We start from the raw sequence: 26,712 nt of genomic DNA on the forward strand, positions 1-26,712 counted from the left end.
GATTCAATGTATTAACTGACTTATGATCAACAATCTTTTAGTTGTAGTAGGCAAAGAAATTTATGATGCTCTAAATTGTGGGACCTATCTCCTAAAACTTGACTCGTGCTTCTGCACTATAGTGATGATACTTCCGAAATAAGTATTTTTTTTATAACAATAATATTATGACTCATGGTGAAACTATTTGATCCATGTCCTTTTTTCTTAATCTACCTTTCTTTTTAGATTCCCGGCCAAGATACGTGCTAGGGTTGATGTTTCCAATGGTTGGACCCTTGCGAAAATGTACTCAAGATGGATGATTGTTGGCTATGCGCATTGCTAGTGCTAGTACTTGTGGCGACCTCAAAGTGATACTACTCAGACTGTCTCCTATGACCCTCCACTTACTCTCGCTGCCATTGTATCTCCTATGATGACCATATAACAACTGCAAGATTTGGAATTGCATCATTCCTTGTCGTCTAATTGGTTGACTATGGGATATCGAGTTGCTATGGGTGAAAATGGTCCGATAAAAACTGGGTAGTGATATTCATATCCATATTTCTTTGGATCTGGATCCAAATATAGATTCAGAGGATAGTGAACTTAATTATCATATCTATTAAGTCCAGTCATGTATTTGGATCAGATATCGGATATATTACTATTCATCTTCTGAATCCATAAAGACTTGTACTATAAGCATTGCCATGCTAGTGGCATGGGATGTGTTGACCTTGACTTGGCACGGTATGTATCACTAGCATGAGCCATGCTGAGTCGGTGTGCTATTGTTACACTGATTAGTCTTGACTCTTGACATGCCAAAAAACAGTCTTTAAACCTTTCTAGGGATTTAAATAGGCTTTAGGAGCTACATTAAAGTCCTTCAATAATATGTGTTAATGTAAGATATGACATTAGATTCTAATCATACTTTTCTCCAATTTTTTTTCAGATCCTCTTTGTTAGGGCAAATAACTGAAAACAGAAAAAAAATTTATATCGAAAATTTAAAGCATAATTTATGTAGATCAAGTGTTTGAGTGTTGACAATCCATGGATGTAATTAGTACAATCAGTAAATAACTACTATATATGAAAAATTAGATCAGAGATTCATAAAAAATAATAAAAACAATTTGTTATATCACTAATTTCATAATATTTCAAATTAGATGAGTATACAGATATTTGATTCGGATATTATTCTTCAACCAATATCTTATTTGTGTTAGACTATCTAAGTATGGATTATGAATTCAGATATCAAGACAGATTGAAAAATCTCAACTTATTTTTGACAAAACTCAGAAATGGACTGGATTGGATCAGATTTAATTCGACCCATTTTCAGGTTTACTAGCTTCCCATCTGTCAATCTCATCTTGTTTTCGCTCCATATCATTTTTAGCAGCCGAACTACTATCTAAGTTGGCTTTTGCTGCCCTTGTTATCTCCTGTGGTACTTTGGGGCAACATTTCAAAGAAGCCACCAACTATATTCTTTCCCAATTCAATACAGCCCTCCTCCTATTCCAATCATGTCTTCACTTAATTGCAGAGCCTTAGGTGGTTTAGGTCAGGCATCTCGACTTATGATAATCGTACAATCAGAACCAAAATTATAAAGAAGATAAAAGAATTTGATAAATATGCATGACATTTACGATAAAGAGAATGATAGAACTTGAACATGGCAACATTTGCTCTCAAATTTTCCCCTTTATTAATTTTTACATTTTTAAAATTTTTAAATTTAATGATGGGAGACAAGTTTTCTAAAAGTAGAATGTATTGTACATGTTCAATGAAGACCATATAGTGTACTAATATGGAGGAGCTGTATTATACCTTCATTCAGTTAGAAGGTTCCTGAAGGGAAAGACCAAATTAATATGGGAGGAATTAATAAGAAATGCATGTTTAGTGCTTGATTTTTAGCCAAATCCTTGCACTGAATAGTGATAAATGAGAAAAAGGCTTCACATCAGTTACACCAAATAGGTTGAATTTAAGTCTTGGCTGTTCTTGTTTTGTATGGTTACAATCTTGCTAATAGAAAGTTTTAGATGCTGAATGTCCAATTATTTAATAAGCAAGTAATATCGATGTTCTTTTGCTGAGAAAATTTAAGTAGCATTGGTATTAAAACACTTTAAATAACTTTACTTATTTACCTTTTTGATGGTTAGGCTATGGTTTATAAGCTTATAAGATCTGCTTGGTTAATTTAATTGCTATCCCAGTTTGCCCTCATTCTTCTGATTTTTCTGTTATTGCAATTGAACCAGGTAACAGGTGGCGCTGAATATACTGATGACACACCAACACCTCCACATACTTTGCATGCAGCTTTACTGTTAAGCAAAAGGGCTCATGCACGCATATTGTCTATAGATGATTCCTTTGCGAAATCTTCACCTGGTTTTGTAGGTCTCTTTCTGTCAAGAGACATCCCTGGTAGTAATAAAATTGGAACAATTGTTCATGATGAGGAACTTTTTGCTTCAGAAATTGTTACTTGTGTTGGCCAGGTACCAAATTAGCTATTAGATTCAGCAGTTTATTATGTGTTAAATCTGATATAAGAAAATATAATACAATTATCCTTTCTCTCTGCTTTCATTTTCTTCTCATTCTTTTTGTTCTATTCTTTCACAGGTTGTTGGAATTGTTGTGGCAGATACTCATGAAAATGCAAAAGCTGCTTCAGATAAAGTAAATATTGAGTATAAAGACTTGCCTGCAATCCTATCCATTCGAGAAGCTATTAAATCATGCAGTTTTCATCCAAATACCGAGAGATGCCTGGTAAAAGGAGATGTTAAATGGTGCTTTGATTCAGGCATATGTGACAGAATTGCAGAAGGGGAGGTTCAAGTTGGAGGTCAAGAGCACTTCTATTTGGAGCCTCATAGCAGTCTAGTTTGGACAGTTGATTCTGGAAATGAAGTTCATATGCTTTCTTCTACACAGGCAAGTTCGATTCTTTAGTCTCCTAGTCTTGCATTTAAATGGTTTTCTGATATATAGTAGTTGACACAAGTCTTTAGTATACAATGTCTTCATAACCTCTATCACATGAACTTTCACTGTCTCTAGGTGCAAAACTATAACCTTAACTATGGTATGACTTAAATGCTACTGCGCATGCATGCTTACAATGCGTGCTGTTTGGTGGTGCGCATCCGTGATGGTATTAGAATATTTTGAAATTTTTTTAATCATATATTAGATTATATTTTACTCTTTAGCTCTTTTCTTGGTTAACTGAGTATATCCTTCAAGTTCCCTTGTCGTGTATGCTCACATATTTCTTTTATTTATTTATTTATATTTAACCTACTGGATGGTCCATAAGTATAGAGTTTATTTATGTTAAATCGGTGGCCTGAAATCCCTAATTGATGAACTCAAGGTCCCTAATTATAGGGTTATATTTGTTGATAGTATATTTTGACATCTTTTTCTTATGAAAGAAAAGAAAGGTAACAAAATAAACAATAGATCCTACTATGTATTCCCACATGTTCCATTAGGAGCATTCCTTTGCTATTTTTAAGGAAAAGGTGTGTGTATTGCATTTATATTTAATGCCTTCCAATTCTAAATTCTACTAGAAATAATATAATGAATTTGTTACGAGTGAATTCATTAAATTGGTTCATCAATAGTCATAAGTCAGAATACTATTTTGATGCTGCTATAATGAGTCTTTACATTGGTCTTTGGTGGAGGGAGTAAGTTTCCTGAAGTGGGAGTTGGATTAGGCTTTTTGACTACAGATGTACAGAAGGGCAGCAATCATAAAGATTGACAATACTCTTAGACAGCAGGTGTGAGAGTGAGGTTTCTTGGATTCTGAAGCGCGTTCCCATCACCCTAAGTATAATTTGGTCCAAGATAAAAGACTAGAGTTCTGTTGATTGATCTTAATTATCTGAGCCTTATTTTGGCTTGAGATCTCTTGTTGAGGAAACCTCTGGTAACTTCCTTTACTTTATTGCTTATTTATGAAAGACTTGCTTTCCTAATGTCTTTGTTCTTCTCTTCTCCTTCCTGCATGAGATCTCTTGTTTTCTTTCTCCTTCACCTCCTCTCTTTTGCTGTTTTCTGCAAATTTCCTGCACAATCAACTGGCCTAAACCTGGAATAACTCTCCTGGTCCAGCCAAATAAAAGCCTTGTCTCCCTTTACTAGCAGTTTTTGTTATCGGTACTGTAGATTTCTGGAATCACAATTGCTTCACAAAAGATAATGGAAAGACATGAAAAATTGAAAATACAAACCAAGGTCCTAAGTATCGGAAATTAGGATCGGGATTGGCTGTCCAAAACAAAAACGATACGTATCAGCCATCTGTATCGATTTATATTTTAAAATAAAATATAAAATATATATGAATAATTTATATTTATAATCTTATTATTATTATTTTTAAATATTTTAGAATTTTTCTGTATTTTTTTTTCTCTCTTTCTACCAACCACTCTCTCTTTCTTTCTCATACAAATAAAAAAAAATTCTTACTCTCTCCCTCACTGACTCTCTCATATCAAACTCTCTCTTCCACTCTCTCTCTCTCTTATTAATTTTCTCTCCCACTAAATCCCTTTCTACTAATTCTCTCTCTTATTAACTCTCTCACTACCTCTCTCTCTCTCTCTCTCTCTCTCACTACCACTACCACTATCACTCCCTTACCAACTCCCCTCTTTCTCATTAACACACTCTCTCCTTCTCTTTCTCCCTTACCAACTACCTTCTCTTGATCTCTCCCTCTCTGATTCTCTCTCTTTTCTCTTCTCTCTTTCTCCCACTAACTTTCCTTTTCCCTCACCGATTCTCTTCTCTCTCGATCTCTCCCACTCCGATTCTTCTCGAGCGATGTTTCTCTGACGAGCTCTGATGAAGTATTTTCTCTTTTTCTCTCTCACTCCCTCCGACGAGCTCCAATGATATATTTTCTCTTTTTCTCTCTCACTCCCTATGACAAGCTCTCTTTATCTCTCTCTCCTCTCTTTCTCTTTGGTTTTTTCTCACTCTTCTCCCTTTCTTTCTCCCTTTCTCTCTCCCGATTTTGGCCAATACAACCAGTCTCGACCCGAAATGGATTAGGTATCGGCTAATCCGGTCGATACTAGGCGATCTCAATCTATTTCAGCTGATTCCACTTGGGATCGGTTGAAACTTGGAAACATGATACAAATAAAGGCTAGCAGTTGCATGACCAAACTCACAGAAATTTGAATGCTTCACAAATATAGTCTCTACGACCGTGAATGCAGGATTTGCAAAAGCTGCATCTGATCATAAATATTGCTCAATATCAATGACCGTCAAACAAGTTCTCCTTTTGAAATCAATGGCAATCATCTTCCTCATCCAACAGCTGTTTCCATTAATGCTGTGAAGGCATGCCACTTGTAGCAACTTCTATGTTTGAGCTTTACTAACTTGGCTATATGTAGATCGTTGATTTGAGGTCTCAAATAAGCTGTTACTTGTGAACCTGCTGCTTGTATCCTTCAGCGGCCAGTCTGTTAAGTAAATAATAACCCTCAATTGGCCCTACTGTTTTCTGTTGTTGGCCTAGCACTGTGGCCTGCTAAATTTTCATGTTTAGTGAAATTAAGGATTGAATGTCATGACATTGCCGGTTGTTCCCGATCACACTTTGATAATAAAATATATGAGCTAGGTTAGAAAAGGGTTGTAGTCTCATGGAATCGACTTGCCACATCTAACATTCTCCCACTTGGCTTATAATCATGCATTATTTTGACCTTCAAAATTATTGATATATATTTTGCATACATATATGCATAAAGAAGACTTTATTCACTGAACCTGATTTATTGTGAAAATAGAATATGCGTGCAATTTTAGAAAACCATGAGTTGGTGTCTTTATTCCGGGTCAAAGAAAACAAATTAATAAGAACTGTGACAGTTTTAGGGATTATTGTGCTTCCTTTCTCACTTTTCTCATTGGATGTGATGTCATTGATAGGATATGAAGCCATCTATCCTTTACCATCATAAGCAACCTTTTCTTCATTGTATTTAACCCATCATGGATACAATAATGAATTCCTTAACCAAAGAGCAAATTATTTACTGATTAGACATCATAATTGACTCATTTTAACTCTTGTTCAATGAACATGTGATCATGCCATCATGGCCGACTTTAGGGGATAGGATTAGTTAGTAGGGGATCTCGTATAATGGATGAGATTCCATCGACTATGAAACTCCTGTATATGTGGGTTTCTAAAAGATCATAATTAATCTAATGTCACAATAAGTGAGACCCACGTCCACGTTAAAGCCACGTCTAACAGTAACAGCCTGAGTGACCATCAATCAAGTATTCTTTCATATGGAATTGATTTATGAGAACAAACCTAAATCCCTAAACTGCAGTCAACTAAGACCAATTCCATTAACCATTATACTATTTTTTTTGGCTATTCTTTTCTCTCCGTTTCTATGATGAGAGATAGTGTGACTGTGTGAGCTCAGATGATTTCTTTGCAAAAATTTTCTGTGTTCTCTTGGAGTTCTTGATGAAATTTTCTGTTCTGTATATTTATAACTTTTAGTTGCAAAATTCTATTCTCAGCTTTGTGATTATCATGAATTGCTTCCAAATAGTTTCTGTTCTCGCACTGCCAGTATTCAAATATCACTTGCTCATTGTTGTGTTGCATGTTATTATTATTTATTGCTTTCATAAGTTGCATATGGTCTAGGCGCAACCTTAGACTGTCCTATGCCAAGGTTCCTACTTTCTACTATTGGTGGGACTGCAAATTGAGAATGTCCTGTTTAGGAAACTTTTGTTATATTTTGATGGTGTGAGAACTGTGCTGTCAGTCTTCCTGAGGATAAGTACCATGATACAGAAAAGGGGTCCTTCCAATAGTGAAGTGCTTTACTTACATATTTATTTGTTAGAATCATGGATTCAAGTATTGGCCGATCCCGATCTGTGTCGCTGAAACGGATTGGCCGATATGGCCGATTTAGTCGATCTCCGCTTTGAATTGTCCGAAACAGAAGGCCAATACAATTGATATGACCGATACGCATTGTTTTCTATTTCGAAACTTAGAACCTTGGTTAGATTTAAAAGGTTTATGCATATATGCATGTCTTTCTTTTCTTTTTCTTTTTTTGTATTTTTATGTTACTTTGTAGTTTTCTATTTAGGAGAATGATTTGGAATTACTGGATAACCATTATCTCGGTGAGAATGGAAAAGCAACTCAGGCATTTCATCAGTATAAGCATAAATCTGGGAGATCATTTTGGTGTTGATAGATGTCCTAAGTCCTAACTAAACGTGAGTTTGATATGGAAGGTTGATTGGACGATTAGGATATAGGACATAGCTATGAGCCTATGATGGGAAAAGGCTTAGATAGTGTATGACTAGTAGAGATGGGGGAAGCTTGAACCAATCTTTGAGAGTTCAATAGAATTTTTTTCATTTTATAGTTGGTTGAAAAGATGGATGGTATCAACATTTAGGTACTCTTCTTATGTAGGATTAATGTATTCTTGGGATGTTGACATTATTAGCAGATCTTGTGTTACAAGAATTGGCATGAAGCAGATTTGAGAGTGAGTGGCAAGAAGCTATTAAGGATATGTGGGGATAGTAATGGTATCCTAGAGATTTGAACTACTGATATGGATAAGTGTAATGACAGTCAAATTGGCTATTCTATGTAAGCTTTGTGAAATAATACTAGAGAAATTTTGTTAAAATAGTGTTTGGTTAGTTATGTTATGATGCAAAATTAGTGGTTGCTCATGTACAACAATCATCCTTTTCTCTTTTTGGGCAGAAAGTGGGGAAGACCTCAGTTAGGATCTATTAATATATGAAACAATGCATAATCTAGTGTTATGACGGACGTAAAAGCAAGTTAGGAAAGGACTGGCAGTCTTATGAATTCTTCCTTTTGATGCTAGGTTGGTGGACCTCTTTCTTGTTCCTCATTCAATCGAGGTCAATATTAGGAATGCATATTGTGTTATAGCCACTCACTTGAAGATCTTTTTGTTCCTTTGTTATGAGAGGATGCACCACATTATGGTAAGAGGCAAGGATGGCGGCACTTGCCGTGCTGGCGGCGTACCAGCACGTGGCACGAGGGTGCCGCACGGCACCCCTCCTAATGCATCACTGCTCATCATCGACCTCGTCGTCGATCGCTGATCGCTGATCGCCGCCCGCCGCTCGTTGATCGTCGTCCGCCGCTCGTCGATCGCCGCCCGCCGCTCTAGCCTCCGAGAGAGAAGAGAGATCAAGATAGAGAGATCGAGACAGAAAGAGAGAGACCAAGAGATCGGGAGAGGGTTAAAAACTTAAGTTGCGGGTTCGGATCCAGATTCCCTTATCTCTTTCTCTCATTCTCTTACGGTATGGCCAGCATGTGCCGTGCTGGCCGGTGGTCGGCACGGTCCATGCCTATGGCACGGCCATCGTTGGTAAGAAGTGTCTCTCGTCCTGGTTTGATCTCTTTTTGTTTGATATAATATATTAATTTTGGGAAAAACAAAATATACCAAGATTTTAATGCTGCCTAGATTGTTGCATGGGAAGCATGTCTTTTCTCGGCAATGTGTGAGAGGGATTGAAGAAGTAGTGAAAACGGGTTGGTTCAGGTATGTAATAGCCTGAACCGATATCAAAACTCAATTAACTTAGATTTAATCAGAATTTGAATCTCTTGGGGATCAGGTATGGACAGTTTTTATGATACGATCATGTTCAAATAACTAGCTCGGCTTGGTCGAACCTAAGGTTGGGTAAAGAATGGTGGTGCAGTCTATGCATGGGGTGGTGGTTGTAGTTGCGGTTAGCTAGTAAGGGAGATGATTTATGGATGAAAATAGAGTAGTAACGGTGATAATAAGGTAACCGGTGAAAGGAAGAGGAGGGAGAAGGTTGGTCGGCCCAAAGGGACTAGGCAAAACGACCAGACGATGGGGGCTAGAGGACGGTGATGTTAGGTTGGCCGTGGGAGGAGGGAGTTAGGGTTGAGAGAGAGATAGTAGGGCGAGAGATAATTATCCAATTTGATAATCAAACCTGATGCACTCCACAATTCTTTATAGGTGGCTATTGGTCCCTAGCCGGCTAACTCAACTTGACTCAAACAAATAACAATAAGTAATTAACTAAAATGCAAATATAAAAAAGTAACTCCAAGATGAAGATAAATAGGGATCGAATCCCTCCGGCAAGAAGCGGTCATTCTAGTTCAAACCATATCATTCCACTACGCTTTCGCCACCTTGTGCTCAATGTGCGAAATTTGGGTAACGATCTAATATGTCCAACTCGTGCTCCCAAGTAGACTCGTCTACAAGTCGTTTCAACCACTCAATTAGGATCTTGATCTCCAATTTGGCTCCATGGCACTTCCTTCATCAACCCAAGACTCGGACTGGTTCAACTAAACTGCTTTCCTCTATTGGCTCGGGTAAGACCGGGCCAACTACTTGATCAGGTCCAATCCAGGCCAACTACTTGATCAGGTCCAATTTGGGCCTTAAGAATGGACACATGGAACGCTGGGTGAATGTGGGTGTCTGCGAGCAATACTAACCTGTATGCAACCATGCCAACTCGTTGCTCGACTCGGAAGGGCCCAAAGTACTTGTAGCCTAACTTCTAGTTCAGAATTGGCCTCAATGTGGACTGCTAATACAGTTAAGCTCTGATGAACACCATTTGGCCCACTTTGTACTTGCGCTCGAGACTAATTGATGGACAAGAAGAAATGGAGTCAATACACTCAATCTGTTGCTTCTATTCTTCGCCTTCATCATAGGTCTGCTTTATGTGGTCTTGGGCTATAGCAAGGTGGGCCTTGAGTCTCCTTAATGTGTCATCGTGGTTTGCCTTCTCTAGATCGACCTCGATTCGATCCACTGTTGCAATCAAGTCATAGACTTGAAGCACAAGCTGTGTGACAATATACCACCTTGAATGGGCTTGTGTCGGTACTGAAGTGGTGAGCCATGTTGTAAGACCACTTAAGCTACGAAAGAAACTTGACCCAATTCTTGGGTTGGTCCACAATGAAGCAGCACAAATATTGCTCGAGTCCCTAGTTCACCACTTCAATCTCATCATTGTTTTTCGGGTGGTAAGTTGAATTCGAGTCTAGCCTCATCCCCAGTAATTCGAACAAACTTGACTAGAATGCACTCACAAAGATCTAATCTCTGTCCAATATGTTGGACCACCAGCATCCTGTAGTCAGGCCACCTTCTAGATGATATTTTTTGCCACCTTGGATGAACACGGATGGCCTAGTGCGGTGAAATGCACATATTTGTTGAGCAGATCCTCCACCACGAAAATAACTGACAAGCCCTTAACCTCTGGTAAGCCCGCCACGAAGTTCATTGATACTCATATATTTACTCTAGTATAGGTAGTGGCCGCATCAAACTGCTTGGCTTGAGCATTTTTGCCTTGGCTTGCTGGCACACATGGCACTCCCGGACATATTTTTTCACGTCAACTCTTATGGATGCCCAAGTACAACTTTAGGACAACCGCTTGAAGGTACGCAACACTCTTAGGCTGGCTATGGGGTGTCATGGAAGTTTTTGATCCATGCCTGCCGTAGCTCGGCGTTTGCCGACACCAAGATCTGCCTGCGCACAAGGATTAACTAATTGCAGGCCTTGTGCTTCGGGTGGCTGGACCAATCGTTCTCTACTTCCTCCATGATCTTGGTTGGCTTTGCATTCTCCTTGCTTGCCCTCTACAAATCTTTATAAAAGAAAAAGTTGGTGAAGAGAATGCCGCCAGCTCCACCATATCTGCTTGCCGTGGTAAGGCGTCCGTAGCACGGTTCTTGGTTCCTTGCTTATACAACAGCTCATTGTTGTATCTGAGGAATTTGGTGACCCATTTTTGTTGCGCTAGCTTGTGCACCTACTGCTTTATAAAGTATGGTAAGCTCTTCTAATCTATGTGGATGGTGAATCGTCGGCCAACCAAGTAAGGTCTCCATTTTGGTGACTGTGTGCAAGATTGTGAACATCTCCTGCTCGTACTTGGATGCATGTTGTGATAGTTCTGATAAAGCCTTACTCAAATATGCCACGGGTCTTCTTGCATCAGCACTGCACCAATGACGGTCCCGGACGCATCGCACTTCACAACTAAGGTTTTGTTGAAATTGGGTAACACCAAGACTGAGGCTGTAGTCATGGCAGTTTTTAGCTCTTCAAAGGCTGCTGTGGCCTTCTCAGTTCAGATAAAGCTTTCCTTGCAGAGTAGGGAGGTCAAGGGACAGCATCTTGTCGTAGTTGGCTACAAACCACCGGTAATACCCAGTGAGTCCAAGGAATCTTCATAACTCCCTTCGATTGGTAGAAGTCGGCCACTCTACCATGTTCTTGATCTTCCCTTGGTCGACTTCCACTTTCACTGATGAAATGATGTGCTCTAAGCATTCCACCCTTGTCTCATCCCACAAGCATTTTCTCATCTTGACCTTGAGTTGATGATGCTGCAAAATGTCGTGCACTTCCCATACATGTTGCAAGTGATCCTCCCATGCTTTGCTGTACACTAAGATATCGTCGAAGAAGATGAGCACGTACCGATGCAAGAACGGATGAAAAAGATCATTCATCAGCCCTTGAAAGGTTGTCAGTGTATTGATGAGGCCGAATGGTATTACTTGGAACTCGTAGTGCCATTTGGAACATCATTTTATGCATATTTTCGGGGTTCATGCGTATTTGATGGTAGCTCGCCCTCAAATCAAGCTTGTTGAAGTAGCCTAACTTTGTAAGTTCATCCAAGAGTTCCTCAATCACCGGTATTGGATATCAGTCTTTAACGGTGATCGATTTCAATGCCCGATAGTTGGCGCAAAAGCATCAACTACCGTCATTCTTGAGCACCAAGAGAACTGGCGATGAGTAGGCACTCCTATTTAGTTGGATGATGCTTTAGGCGAGCATTTTTGCCACCATCTTGCTGATCTCCTCCTTTTGTGCATGAGGGTAGCGGTAGGGCTGAACGTTGACCAGTTTGGCCCCCGGGACAATACGGATCCGATTGTCATACCCGTGGGTAGGCAATAGCCCTCATAGCTCCTGAAACATATCAGCGAACTTCTACAGCAAGTTTTTTATGTCCTTATTAACATCCACAGGTCGTGAAGGCTCCCGATCTGTGGGCGACAATTGCATCAAGTAAAATCTGTCCATGCTACATGAAAGACCAATCAAAGGTTGAAATGTGGCACCAGCTTGCGGTTGTGGTAGGTAACCCACCAATCGTACTTGCTTGCCATTCCTTCTAAAGGACAACAAGAGATTTGTGAAGTCGAAAGTCACAAGCCCCAAGCTTTTGAGCCATTAAATCCTCAAGAGAATGTCGGCACCATGCAAGTCCAACGAATACAAGTCAATGGTGCAGACTTGACCTTGGATCCTCAACTCGATGCACCCACACATGGTACTAGCCCTCAAGGTGTTGTCCCCAATGGTCACGTCAAAACCCTCCGTGGGTTCCGACTTGAGTCCAATTTTTAGCGGCAACCTCCATTAGTAAAATTGTCAATCAAACCGGTGTTTATCAAGATTTCTGCCATCATTCGCTTCACAATGCCACTCACGTGCAAGGTCTTGGGTGTTGTGGTTCCCGAGTATGTATAGAGCGAGATCTCAATCACCATCTCCTCCTTAGCTACCCCAACATCTTCCTCGACCTCTGCACTCTCAGTAACATGAGTGCTCTCCCCTTTGTCCAAGCCATTGATGAGCATTAGATCTGGTCGGTTTTGCGCAACGATGCCTCGGTGTGAACTTTTTGTCGCAATGAAGTACAACCACTTAGCCCTTCATTCTTCTATTTGTGTTGGTGTCAAGGCTCGGTCTAAGGGTCGTGGTGGTAGCTTCACGTCATCGGAAGGCCTCAATGGTGCCCATGGAGCCATTGCTGCGGCTATAGTCCTCGACCTTGGAGGAGGTCATCCGTCTCCATCAACATCACATCCTCAGAGGGCGTGCACGTTTGTTTAGATCTCAGCTTGCAATTCAGAGATGATGGTGCTCCAGAGTTGCTGGTCGGTCCACCGGGCTTGATATCGACTACTCATCCTCTTGAACTCCTTAGAGAATGCCCTAATGGTTGTCTTATGAATGCTCTTCGAGAAGAGGGTGTCGAATTCTTCATAGGTTGATGTATCGATAAGCCTCATGAGCTCGGTGCAGAAATCATCCCACTACTTGAGCTCGCCTTCCCTGCAAATGGAAGCTAGCCAACAGCACCTTCTGTCACAACCCAAAATAGGAATCATGACCGGCCATGCATCTCAATATGCTTGAGATGCACGAAGCCTTATTAATACTCTCTAATATATAAATAAAATGAGAACATGCTTTATTAAATTTTATAACTAATTGCAATAAAGATAAATCAAAATAAAATATAATGTTAATGTTTTTGAGTCTCTAAACTAAATAAATAAAACAGCTAATCTAAAGCATAAAATCAAAAGAGCGGAAAGGTAAATAGGTGAATCCTAAGTGGAGGTGGAATCCGGGTACATCTCACTCAGTCGCCCCACTGACTATTACCTGAAATAAATAAACAAATACAAAAAAAACAATAGAACTCATGAGCCAACAATTATAGCTCAATGAGTGGAATCCACTCGAAAACCAAATAAATTTTAAATCATATTAATGCTGAATAAATTAAACTAAAAGCAACAATATCCATCACATGTAATAGGCATGCTCTCTAAATAATAACAACGATAACAATAGAGAGATGTCACAATTTGTAACCTTGCACGTTTTCAACATATCAACATCTTTTTGATATTTATACTGTCATATGTCTCAATGGGTCTAAACCCTGTGGATCCACATCAACTAGAAGTCACCTCAAGATGATGCTCGGGACTTTTCTTCATAGCTGATCCGGTTAGGGTCATTAGAGGGTATCACCCTGTGATTAACACACTCTGTCTTTTCCTCTAACCGTTGAGAGAAGTTAGAGTCACCTAGAAAGTTTTCTCATTCATCTTAGGACTGTTCTCTAATCCCGCCAGAGTCACCTAAGAAAGTCACCGTAGTGATCTAATTTAGGACTTTCCCCTGGACTTCCAGATAGACTTGAGTCACCACGAAAAATCCCAAACGATTTATACCAGGACTGTTCTCTAAGTTGTACCAATACTAGTCTCATTTTTTTTTCTTTTCACAAATTTTAATATTTGCACGAAGTATGGTGATGCACTGAATATAATAATTGAATGCACATAGAAAATATAATAATTAAATTTTTCGCACGTACGGATAAAATAAAATAAATAGATTTGCACACAGAAATTGCAACAATTTAATTTTTACACGTAATGGTGAAATAAATAAATTGCACACAGAAAATTGACATAGTCCGACAAAAATACGAAATACAATAAAATAAACATGTGAGTGATCCCACTCACCTAAGTCTAGGCAAGACAACCGAAATCTCAAATCTCTAGCTCACGTACTAAAATCACCACCTTAAATAATAAATAACAATAACATTTTTAATTAAAACAATTATTAAAAATCTTTCTTCAATTTAACCAAAGAATAATTAATTTGGGCTAAAATAAGCCCAAATCAATTGGGCTGGGCTGCAGTTGGCCCGCAGCCCACCCAACTAATTCTTAAATGGATTGGGCCAAGGCCCAATCCAATTAGCTAATGGAACCGGGTCGGGTTCCTTGGATTCGGATCCAACCCGACCCGAATCCAATTACTAAAAGGGAGAAGATCAGACCCCGAGTCTGTCTTCTCCAAGCCGAAGAAAGAGAGAGAAAAAGAGAAAGAAGAAGAAGAAGACGCCGGCGGCCGCCACGGCGAAGGTTCGCCGGCGCACCCTCAGCTCCCCAATACCCATACGGTGCCACCGTCCTCGCGAGGTGGAGGAAAACCCGCGAACGGTGGTCGATCACATGACCGACGGCGACCGAAGCCACGAGGGCTCCAACGGTGACTGCCCACGGCATGAGGCCAACGGCAAGGCACTTCCAGAGGTAGCGGCTGCGACTCGAAGCCGCCGGCCGGCTAGATTTGCCGACGAGGCCAAAAACCCCCAAAATTAGGTATTTCTAATCTATCTCTTTGAATTTAAATTAAACTAGAGGGATGAGAGAGGGCTCACCGGGGAGGAGTGTGGTGATCCCAATTTCCTCCAGCGACGCTCCGGTGATCCGATCCCACAACGACGACTCCGACGATAAGGAAGAAGCGAAAGAAGGGAGGAAGAAGAGAGAGAAGATAGCTGGGGGGGTTGAGGAGAGAGAGAGAATTAGGGTTAATTTATAGATTAGAAGAGGAATAAATCTAATCTGATTTGGATTAGATGAAATCCCTCCTTTTCCGCGCTTTGCTGCGTACCGGAGAGGGAGAGGGGAGGGCCTGCACGTGCAGAGCACGTGCACCCTCCTCTCTCAACCCAATTTTTTTTTTTTTTCTGGTTCTAACACCTTCTATTCTTTTGGAACTTTTTAGTAGAGATAGAGCTGCTCCACTTGGTAGATCCAATCGATTGGATCTCCACCCTTAAACCGTGGGTAGTCCGAGTGCAGGACAATCGATTGGATCTCCACCCTTAAACCGTGGGTAGTCCGAGTGCAGGACAATCGATTGGATCTCCACCCTTAAACCGTGGGTAGTCCGAGTGCAGGATCCTCGTTTGGACTCCGTTGTCACGATACGGGTCATGTCCACCGCCGGATCGGAGAGGAGGGGAGATTGGTCGGTAGTCTTTAAGTTGATGTTCATCTTTTATCAATAGTAGGGGATTGTCCAGGTCTAGCCACGGTTCAAAGCAATGGGAGGTTCCCCGTTAGGGCGACCGCTTCACTGTGCCTTGACCACGGCTGACCCATGCAGGACTAGTCCAGTTGGTCTCTATCCTGGTGGAGGCGTTATGATTGGCTCCCGACGCTGGGGCGGTGGAGCCGGTGGTGGCATGAATGTCGAGGTCGGAGTGGCTGCGATAGGCATATCAAGCTGCCGGAGAGCTTCGTTGCTTGTTCTTCGGCCTCCATTGATGCCCTAATGTCCCTCAACATGTCGATCATCATCTTGTCAGTCATGGTGATCTGCTTGATGAGGTTGTTGAGTTGAACATGGATTGAGGGGTAGTGTTGGGGTTCTCTTTTTGGTTGATTCTTAGTGCTAGGGCCTTGAAAGTCTTCGTCTTTGTCAGGTTGGGTTCCTCCGCTGCACGCCGCGCCAACATGGCCCTAGTAGTAGTCATGAAGCTGGAAGTGTGCCAAGAATAGCCTAAATCTAACACCTAAACTGATATGATCACGTTCCAATAACTAGCTCGGCTTGGCTGAATCTAAGGTTGGGTAGAGAATGGTGGTGCGGTCTACCTGTGGGATGGTGGTGGTAGTTGTGGTTAGCTGGTAATGGAGACAGTTTATGGATAAAAATAGAGTGATAATGGTGATAATAATGTAATCAGTGAAAGGAAGAGGAGGGAGAAAGATGGCTGGTCTTAAGGGACTAAGGGGAATGACCGAATAATGGGGGCTAGAGAACAGCGACACTAGGTCGGCTGTGAGAGGAGGGGGTTAAGGTTGAGAGAGAGAGAGAGAGAGAGAGAGAGAATAGGGCGAGAGATAATTTTCCAATGTCTTTGTTGCACTACAATATTGGTGCCACCTTGCATGTCGTGCTGGCAAGGAATGCCATCGGACATGCCATCGAAATTTAAATGTTTGACATGTAAACAACCAATTAATATGGATTTGTGAACTTACGTTGTGTCTACCCACTAGAATACATTTGAATTTTGTGAGGTGTATTTGTTGATCTACATTTTCTTGTTTCACCACTCTTTATACTTATATGAAAATTCCAAAATTTGCTCATGTCCCTGCTTTGTTCCTTTGTCTTAAAGTAACATTTGCCTTCTTGTTGGTACAGGCCCCATATGCACACCAAATGTTTGTTGCTCTTGTTCTTGACCTTCCATTGTCTAAAGTTGTTTGCAAGACGAAACGCATTGGTGGTGGCTTTGGTGGAAAAGAAACAAGATCTTGCTTCGTTGCTGCTGCCGCATCTGTAGCATCATATCATTTGAGGAGACCAGTTAAAATTGTTTTAGACAGGGATGTTGATATGATGATAACTGGACAAAGACACAGCTTCCTTGGGAAATACAAGGTATGGAGCGCATTATCTTGCTTTGAATTGTTAAGGACACATTTTGGTTTTGTATAACTACGTCTCTATGAGCTATTGGAGAATGATTGCAGTTATGACGAAAGCCATTTCTGCTGATTAACATGTTAGTCACAGCAATGCCAGCATTCACACTTTTGAATCTAAAGATTTTGTATAACATCTGAACCGATAGTGAGAAATCTAAGATAAAAAGATAGGATTTTTTTTTTCTGCAAAGAGATTTAAGTCATTTTGACTATTTATCCACATCCAAACACTAAAATGCATTTTCATTTTCTTTTCTTTGGCAATCGAGCAGATTTTATATTGGTCAAAAGGGCTTTGTATTGTATAGAGGATGGCTATAGACTTTCCTTGATTGAAAAACTCTTGCTCGCACTTTTGCTTTAAAGATCTTACTTAAAAGCCATTGAAGGAAAGCACATATTTTTGCTAATTTTATTAAATATATTTAATTTTAGGAAATCAAATAAGAGAAGACATAGAAAAGATGTACCTCTTAAGAGGCATTGATGCTGAAGACCATGTGATGAAGTAGGCTTGAATTTTGTCATGCAACACGCAATTGGCAAAGATTGTCAAATTTATTTCATAATTATGGCTAGCCAAAAGCTTCTTTTCTGCAGAATTTAGATTCAAGGATGGAAGTAGTAAATAAATAGTCCATAACATTGACATGATATGATGTCAAATGCCTAAGCAATGATGGTCATGCCGGTCGCCATTCCCTATGTCGAACCAACACGAGTCGTGTGAGATTCAAAACAGATTTTATTGATCCGAAACAGATTCATTAGAGTGATAAATTTAAAATATTCTATTAGATCTTTTCTTTTTGTTATTATGTGACAAACATGATGTCATGTGGAGCTTTTTTTTAAGTTTCATATTTCAATCATATTATGGAGTATTAAATCGTATTATGGAGTGTTTAATTATTAATATTAGTTTTAATAAATATCTTCAATCATACTATGTGTTGAATAATATTTTTATTTAACTATTGTTATATCTTTAATAAAATAGGTTATTTACGAAAATAATCTAAAAAATCGTTAAGTAAATATTGGAGTCTTATTTTGTGCATGAACAGCTCACTGCAATCATAAGAGTCTTAGTTAGTTGAATGCACTTTGATGTCTATGCTGTTGGACGGCAATTTTAAGCATTTTGGATGCCTTCTTTTTAGGATTTTGATTTGGACAATTTTGTCAAACTCTAGCAACTGACTACTCAGAGTAAAAAGTATACAGATGAGCACGCACATAGACCAATGTATGCAGTTAGACGTGCATGTGCATAGATATATTTGTAAAGTACATGGTCATGCAAATTGGTGTGCTAGCTTTCCATTTGCACAAGACTTTTTTGGTTCACACAATGCCTCCTGACATAGTCTTTCATTGGTCAAAGGACTTTGCCATCGCGAGAGGAAACAGAGGCAGGAGAAGTGGAACAAGGGATCATATATAAATACACAGAGGGCGTGGTTACTGTAGTCAAGGAAAGAGATGGCAAGCGACATGGTTATTGTTGAGGCATAGGGGGGATTGGGTCTAACCACATTTACTTAAGTTGGAGGCTCGAATTTGACCAGATACAAACCCTTCATCTTCTCCTATTCTTCTTTCCCTCTTCTCTTTTATGACCTCATTTTAGTCCCATCATTGTTCTCTCCTCTATCTTTCCTACTCCTTCCCTTCCTTGCAGTGCTTTTAGCTTTGTCTTACCTCTCCATTACTTTACCTTTATTCATACTCCGTTAGTATTCATCAAGCAGAACTTACATTACTTGGTACATTGGCCTCATCTTTAGATAAAACACACATTAGTAGACATACTTTTGAAGAATAGAAGATAGTGAATAGTGCTTTATTATTGACGATCCTTTATATCAAGAATGTTATATATATATATATATTATCTTTGAATCCTCAGATCACTTATTTTGTTGTTACAAGTTTATAGATGCATATCAAATTAAAGATTTGGATGCTGATATTAGCTTTTGTGATGGTTTGGGACTTCCTAAAACATGGTTAGATGTACCAGTCGATATATCGACCATTATGGATTGTCATGCTAGTCGGCACAATTGGCACGAATTTATATTTTATTATGTTAGTGAATTATTGACACTAGGGGTGGTTTGTGGAAAGGATGTGATTTGATAGATGAAAATTGGAGATAAAGGTTGCATGGTTAAGATGGCAGATTGCAAAAGGTGGAATAATAGAGTGTGTATATATACAACGGGTTGTTGTGAAGATGAAGGGACGAAGGGAGAGAAGTAGGTTGGCCTCAAGAACAAGGGGAACAACTAAATGAAGAAGATCTAGAAGTTAGATGAGAGAATTGAGAGAGAATAGAGCTCTAGCTTGTTGGAGGAAAGATAGAGACTTGAGAGATAGGTTTTCAACCAAAATAAATTATGTATAATCAGTGGGGCTACCTAGACATATATTTTTAGGTTAGCCCACGTCCTAAAGCAATTGAAAGAGTCCTAAAGCAATAAAAACACATAAAGATCAAATCCAAGTTGAATTCAGTCTTAGGCATTCAAACGGCCTTAGAGGCATTTAAATGGTTAAGATAGCCTTTTTCTCTCGGGAATTTGTATTTCAATGTCTGTTAAGGGCATTCGAATGCTAATTCCAAAGACCCCTTTTTCGTAATGGTTTTGGAATGTATCACTGATGTGAAACAATTTGATCGTTAGGATTCTAAGAATGATGAGGTTTCACACCTCCATTCTCAACTAGGGTTTCACACTTAACTCATATTAGAGATCTCAAAAAAAAATTATTTCTTCATTAACCTTGATTGAGTAAAAAGTTAGCTTATATGTGGGCCTTATAAATGATAATAAGTAAATAACATCCTAAACAATTGCGAAAAAGCAAATATAATTCTAAACACCATAAATAGCAAATGTATAATAAAAATAATAGACTTAAGACTAATTTCCTGAAGGAGGAACTGTACTGATACATGTGCCTACGTTATATGTCGCTTATGTCCACATCATACTCCTCGAGTGGGAGAGAGCTCGACTCTGTGAAGTGTGTCCCCTCTAGCATTTAAATTGCTTAAGTCTCATAGTTTCCTGACAATCCAAGTCACTTTGATCAAGCCAAATATCATAAGATTCAGGGATAGGGTTGAGTTGGTAAGCAGAATTGGTTTGGGTTTAGGTTGGTTTGGATTCAGGTGGGTTTGAGTTTATAGGTTGGAGAAGGTGGGAGAATTTTAGTATTTTGGGGGAAGTTAAAATTTGAAATTTTGGTAGATATAGTAAGGAAGAAAAGAAAGGGAATTTGATATTTTGGAGGAAAAATTTAAATTCAAACTTTGGGTAGGCTTGGGTAGATTTTGGATAGTTAGGATTTGTTGAGAGGGTTAAGGAAAAAGAACTTTTGTTGAAATCTTAATGAAATGATATGCAATTAAAATTTGAAATTCTGAAATTGAAAGTTCAAAAGTTTGAAATTCGAAAATTCAAAATACACAAAATTTGGGACATTTGAAATTTGAAAATTCTCGAAATTTGAAATTTAAAAATTCGAAATTCTTTGAGAAGCAATTTTTTTTTTTTTTTGCTCACCTATGGCAGAGAAGAAAGTTGATTTAGTTAATGAAGGACTATTCGTGCATCAGGTTGATTTAGGTAATGATAGAATATTGGATGATGCACGAACACTCCACGTTTGGTCGTATCTTGCTTTGCAATTTTGGAATGATGATTGATTCTTCTCATTCCTTCACAACGACGATCTCCTCGTATGGCAATGATCCGGCATTCGTGATGCAAGTGTCGAAAAAAGGATAAATGTAGAACGACATATAGAACCTATATGGTGGGCTGTCTATACACGGTGGAACTGGTGATAAAGGTTGAGGAAGATGGGTAGCACGAGTAAATTAATAGACGACAGAGACAGAATATATGGTTTTGGGAAAATTTGAATCCTAAAAAGCTATTTCTCTGATACTAAAATGATATGAAACAATTGGATTATTAGGATTCTAGGAACGATGATGGTAAAAGAAAGAGGAAAAGAATGGGGTTTCATACCTCCATTCTTAACTAGGGTTTCACACCCAAAACTCACATTAGAGATCTCAAAAAATTTCATTTCTTCATTACCCCAATTGAGTAAAAAGCTGACTTATATATATAGACTTTACAAATGATAATAAAGAAATAACACCCTAAACAATTACGAGAAAGCAGAAGTAATTCTAAACACCATAAATAGCAAATATATAATAAAAATAATTGACTTAAGATTAATCTCTTAAAGGAGAAATTGCACTAATACATGCGCCTATGTAATATATCACTGATTTCTGCATCAATCACTCTTGGAAACTCCTGCAATCAAGTTTTTTGGCAGCTGATTAGCAGGCAAACCATCCATAATTAACATTATAATGCCAAAGACAAAAAAATATTTGTAAGAAAACCTGTTCAATTGTTTTAAGGACGAAAAAAGAATCTGAAACACTGGAATATTTTGGAGTTTTTGGCAAAGTATGATTTGTTCAAATACTAATCTTTTCACACTTGAATATTGTGGGATTGTCTTGTATATAACAAGGATTTCATAGAACTCATTGTTATCTTCTATTTAAAAATTGCTTTTGTTTATAATTAAGAGAATATATAGATATTAATGATTTTATCAACCTCCTACATGTCATTGTTTTACCTCAGTTCTCACAAACAGAAATATTACACAGAAAGTCTGGAGCCTGAAATGTTGATCATGCTTGGGTTTTATGCTAATAATCTCATATAACAGATAGCATGCTTTTAATATGGTTGCAATACAAAAATTTGTCAGAGTAAGGTTCTGCAGAAGGAAGATACTTTGCACCAATTCATGTTACTGAGAATTTAAAAACCAGAGAATCATATATGTATATGTGTTCTTCTTTTACCTTGTTATAACATCTATTCTTTCCTTTATCATTTGTCTAAAATTTCTCCATTCTACCATAAAATAATTACTCCAGGTGGGATACACAAATGATGGGAAGATTTTGGCATTGGATCTCGAACTGTACAATAATGCTGGGAATTCATTGGACCTGTCTCTTTCAGTCCTTGAGCGTGCCATGTTTCATTCTGACAATGTCTACGATATACCACATATCAAGGTTCGGGGGCAAGTATGCTATACCAATTTTCCAAGTAATACTGCTTTCAGAGGATTTGGGGGCCCTCAGGGCATGCTTATTGCGGAGAATTGGATCCAACGCATAGCTGTGGATCTTCACAAAATTCCTGAGGAGATAAGGGTAAATTTTCTTTATTGTGGATGATTCTTGTGAGTTTCATGATTATCATGTTGGCGATGAATTGATTGGGCAACTTTCAGGAACTTAATTTTCACAATGAAGGATCAGTGCTGCATTATGGTCAGTTACTTCAAAACTGTACATTGAGTCAGGTTTGGGATGAACTGAAGGCATCTTGTGATTTTCTAAAAGCTCGTGAATCTGTAAGCCATTTTAACCTCCAGAACCGCTGGAAGAAGCGAGGAATTGCAATGGTACCTACCAAGTTTGGCATCTCCTTTACCGCAAAGCATATGAACCAGGTATGCAAGAATCCACAAAAATATACTGAGAATGTTTCATAATTTTCAAAAGCAATATGATTTATGTTTAGTTAAATAATTAACTCTAAAGCATGGATATATGTCATTTAGGCAGTGGTGTTTATATTAGAGAGACTGACAAGTTTCGAGCATGAATACATAAATGGGTGGTAGCTTGATACATATCAGATACTTTAGAAAAGTATCAATTTTTTAGAAAGTATGAAAAAAGAAATGGATACACTAAGATACTTGACTGCATCGATGGCTGTGCCATGCCACCATCGGCACGACCTTAGCATGTTCCTGCATGCCATTAGCATGCATTTAACCTAATTTTAATAAATTTTTTGGATATTTAGAGATAATTTTAGGTCTTCAGCATGTCATTCTGTGATTGTTTATTTAAATATATATTAGAACTATATTATAGTGTTTTATCTTTAGATTATTTTTATAAATAATTTATTTTATTAAAGATAAAACAATATTCAAATACAAATATTATTCAATATATATATTATGATTGACAACAATAAAAAAGAGTCTACAACAGTACCCTTTCAGAAGAGTAGAGAGGAAGAAGTCTGCAGGAAATGTTTTGGCTTTAAGTGTAGATTTTTAGGTGGACTGATATAATATCTGGGTTGGGAGTCAAGACTAACCTCTGTCAAATAATATAAAAAGGGAAGTAGGAAGTATGTGCATAGTGTATATATTATATTTGAGACCGCTATCTCTTCAGGTAAGATGATAAGCATTCTAGGAAAGAAACACTGAGGTGTATGTTTTAGAACACTACATCTGTCCAAGTAAATTATATTAGTTGGGTTGTGGGAATAAAGAGACAAGAAACAGATATTCTGCAGCCATGATTGCAGGAAATTAATGCAGTCAAGTTGCTTTGTAACCATGAGTTGGTATTGTGCAAGGCTAAAAGAAAATTTTAATTGGCTTAACAGCCAATCCTTGGCTACCAATTACATGATTTTCTTCTATGCATGTCAGAGGTTAGCAAGTTATAGCCCTAGATAATTGGTCAACTAACAAAGTTAGTACTATCCTTTTTACATAAATATTTATATTTATTTTATTATTTATTGCCATATCCTAGATGTGTCATATCCTATTTTTTTTCTCAAAATATCCAATATATATGATATCCAGTGTAGATACCACAAGATTATGGAAATATACATGCTTTTTAGGCTACTGATTATATTGAATGATGATAAAGAATAAAGTAAATTGTTCTATGATAAGCCTACTACTTCTTCTTCTAGAAGACATTTTGGATGACAAAAAAAGGATAGAAGACATTTTGGATGATAAAAAAGGATAGTCACCTCTCTCTCTCTCGGGTGCTCCTTCACTTGTTTTCCTTTTATAGTCTGCATGTTCTCAGTTGTGTATATTTGTATGCTTATGTTTAAGAAGCTAAGTGATTGTACTAAATAAAATGATTGCATCCAGACATTATTTACCAGTTACAATAGCTAAATCAACATTTTAAATTAATTCGTGTAGTTATGAAACCACTGATCTAACTTTTTGTGTGTGTGTATGTCTGCTGGGTGTCATAAATGGATGAGCATGTACAAACGTGCTTATATCATGTCATTCACCACTCCTTTATCTTGTTTATTTGATTGACGATGATTAATTATTTACAGGCTGGTGCTCTCGTTCATGTTTATACTGATGGCACTGTCCTAGTTACACATGGTGGGGTTGAGATGGGCCAAGGTCTGCACACCAAAGTAGCTCAAATTGCTGCTTCATCATTTAATATTCCTCTTAGTTCTGTATTCGTATCAGAAACAAGTACTGATAAGGTGATTCTCTTTTGCAAGCAAATTGCTATGCCTCTGAATATCTTCTGCAAGCACTTTCATATGCCTTTGACTCTGAACTATTACAATTATTGACAAAACTGAAAAATAGTTCAAATTATGGTCACAAACAATACATTGATGGTAGCAAACATCAAGTGAGTTTTTATGCTTATGTACTTCCATCTATTTAGGTCCCCAATTCATCACCAACAGCTGCTTCTGCAAGTTCAGATATGTATGGAGCTGCAGTATTAGATGCTTGTGAGCAAATTAAGGCCCGGATGCAGCCTATTGTTAGCAGGAACAAGGAAAGTTCTTTTGCTGAGGTGATGCTTCCAATATCTTATACTATATGTCAACACAACAACCAACTGGATTCATTAGTTTTCACAAATTAGTTTCTGCTGTAAAATGTAGATTGTTTTTAGCTTGGTTGTTCATTCTTCAATAAGATTTTTATGGGGATGTTAGAAAACTAAATTACTGAAGGGCTTGCAGTCTAATTTTGTTAATATTTGCAGTTAGCTATTACCAAAATGGTAAGTATTGAGTCTATTGACTATTGAGTAAATTAGCAGGTAAAAAGATAAAATCTTTAGAAAAAAATGGATGAAAACTGAAGCTTACACATCAGTATGAAAAATTAGAACACTTTTTCTGTTCACTTTCTAACTATAAAATAGAATCCTGATAAGGTTGAGAAGATATCTTAAAATTTATGGGAGAAAAAAATTCTTGTCTAAAGCTCAACAATATTTTATAGGATACTAGAGCCTAGGGCATGTATTTAGTTGGATAATCTGGTCCTGTATGTTCTGTAAGCTTATGGCATGGTACATAAGTATTTGGAGTCAGGATCTGTCAGTCTCTACATAACAGAACGGATGTTCTAAATCTACATAGTTGCTTAGTATGATGCCCAAAACTAATATATTTTCTCCTTTCTTTGTCTATTTCGTCGGCATACTGATATGCTGATAAACATAGTAATTTGTAATTTGAAGTGCTTTGGGTCAATCAACAGTTCCTGATTCTATCCTTGTTAAATGGTCGATAGGTTGTTTTTCTTTTGATGCTCATCTGCTGCTGTGTTCTGTGATTTCATGAAAAATTACTACTACTATTTGCTTATGGTGCTGATCTTGGTGCAGGTTGAAGAGATCATTATTCCTAGAGAAAAGACATCATTCTCTTAAGATGTTACTTCATACTTGAAGAGTTAAAAAGATTTACACTTTATGCACTCCTTCTGGTATAACTCATTATTTGAAAGACAAAATGCCAAACACCCTATACAGAAATATAATGCAAGTTCATAAATATAAGAGTGGATATTGGATGAATTCATTACAAGCAAGCTCTTTTATATAACGAAGCTAATATTATTAAACGGCTGAACTTCAAACTCTAATTTTCTAGGTAGCACGTGCATGCTATATGGAACGAATTGATCTCTCTGCTCATGGATTTTATATCATACCTGATATTGGGTTTGACTGGAAAGTGGGTAAGGGAACTGCATTTAACTACTTCACCTATGGAGCAGCCTTTGCCGAAGTTGAAATAGATACTCTGACTGGAGATTTTCATACAAGAGTGGCAGATATTGTTATGGATCTTGGACAATCACTTAATCCAGCCATTGATATAGGACAGGTACATGACAGAAATTATTATCAATTTTACTTGGTAATTACAGTAATGGATAATTGGATATCCTCTTTAGCTAGTTAATTGTAAAACTCATGCCACATTTCATGTCATGTCACATCTTTTCTTCCATGGTAGGTAATATCCATAATTGTTGGCATGTTAAAAGTACTTCTATTTTTGATGATCTAATAGTTTCTGTTTCATTGTTTGAGCTAATAAACAGTGGTAATTTAATTCGGTGGAATATTAAGGCAATTATATTCTGTATCTTAAAATTTTGCTGCAAATAATAAGAAGTATCAAATGGTGGTTTTTCAAATGTATGTCCTGCACCTCTTTAACTTGTTTCATGTAGGACTAGTATAT

At 38.1% G+C, this 26,712-nt stretch overlaps 1 protein-coding gene across 1 annotated transcript in view; it reads left to right on the forward strand.

Moving 5' to 3' along the window:
• LOC140773106 (xanthine dehydrogenase-like) overlaps positions 1-26,712 on the forward strand; it is a 54,165-nt gene that overhangs the window by 16,216 nt on the left and 11,237 nt on the right. Inside the window, exons 5-12 of the mRNA XM_073115488.1 lie at positions 2,283-2,525; positions 2,653-2,967; positions 16,992-17,231; positions 22,272-22,556; positions 22,637-22,858; positions 24,532-24,693; positions 24,885-25,019; positions 26,113-26,349. Coding sequence (XP_072971589.1) covers positions 2,283-2,525; positions 2,653-2,967; positions 16,992-17,231; positions 22,272-22,556; positions 22,637-22,858; positions 24,532-24,693; positions 24,885-25,019; positions 26,113-26,349 — 1,839 coding nt within the window. The remainder of the gene's footprint in view (positions 1-2,282; positions 2,526-2,652; positions 2,968-16,991; positions 17,232-22,271; positions 22,557-22,636; positions 22,859-24,531; positions 24,694-24,884; positions 25,020-26,112; positions 26,350-26,712) is intronic.

This window comes from Typha angustifolia, chromosome 13 (genome assembly GCF_048772165.1).
Source record: "Typha angustifolia cultivar Huaian chromosome 13, ASM4877216v1, whole genome shotgun sequence".
In the NCBI taxonomy this organism is placed as follows: domain Eukaryota; kingdom Viridiplantae; phylum Streptophyta; class Magnoliopsida; order Poales; family Typhaceae; genus Typha; species Typha angustifolia.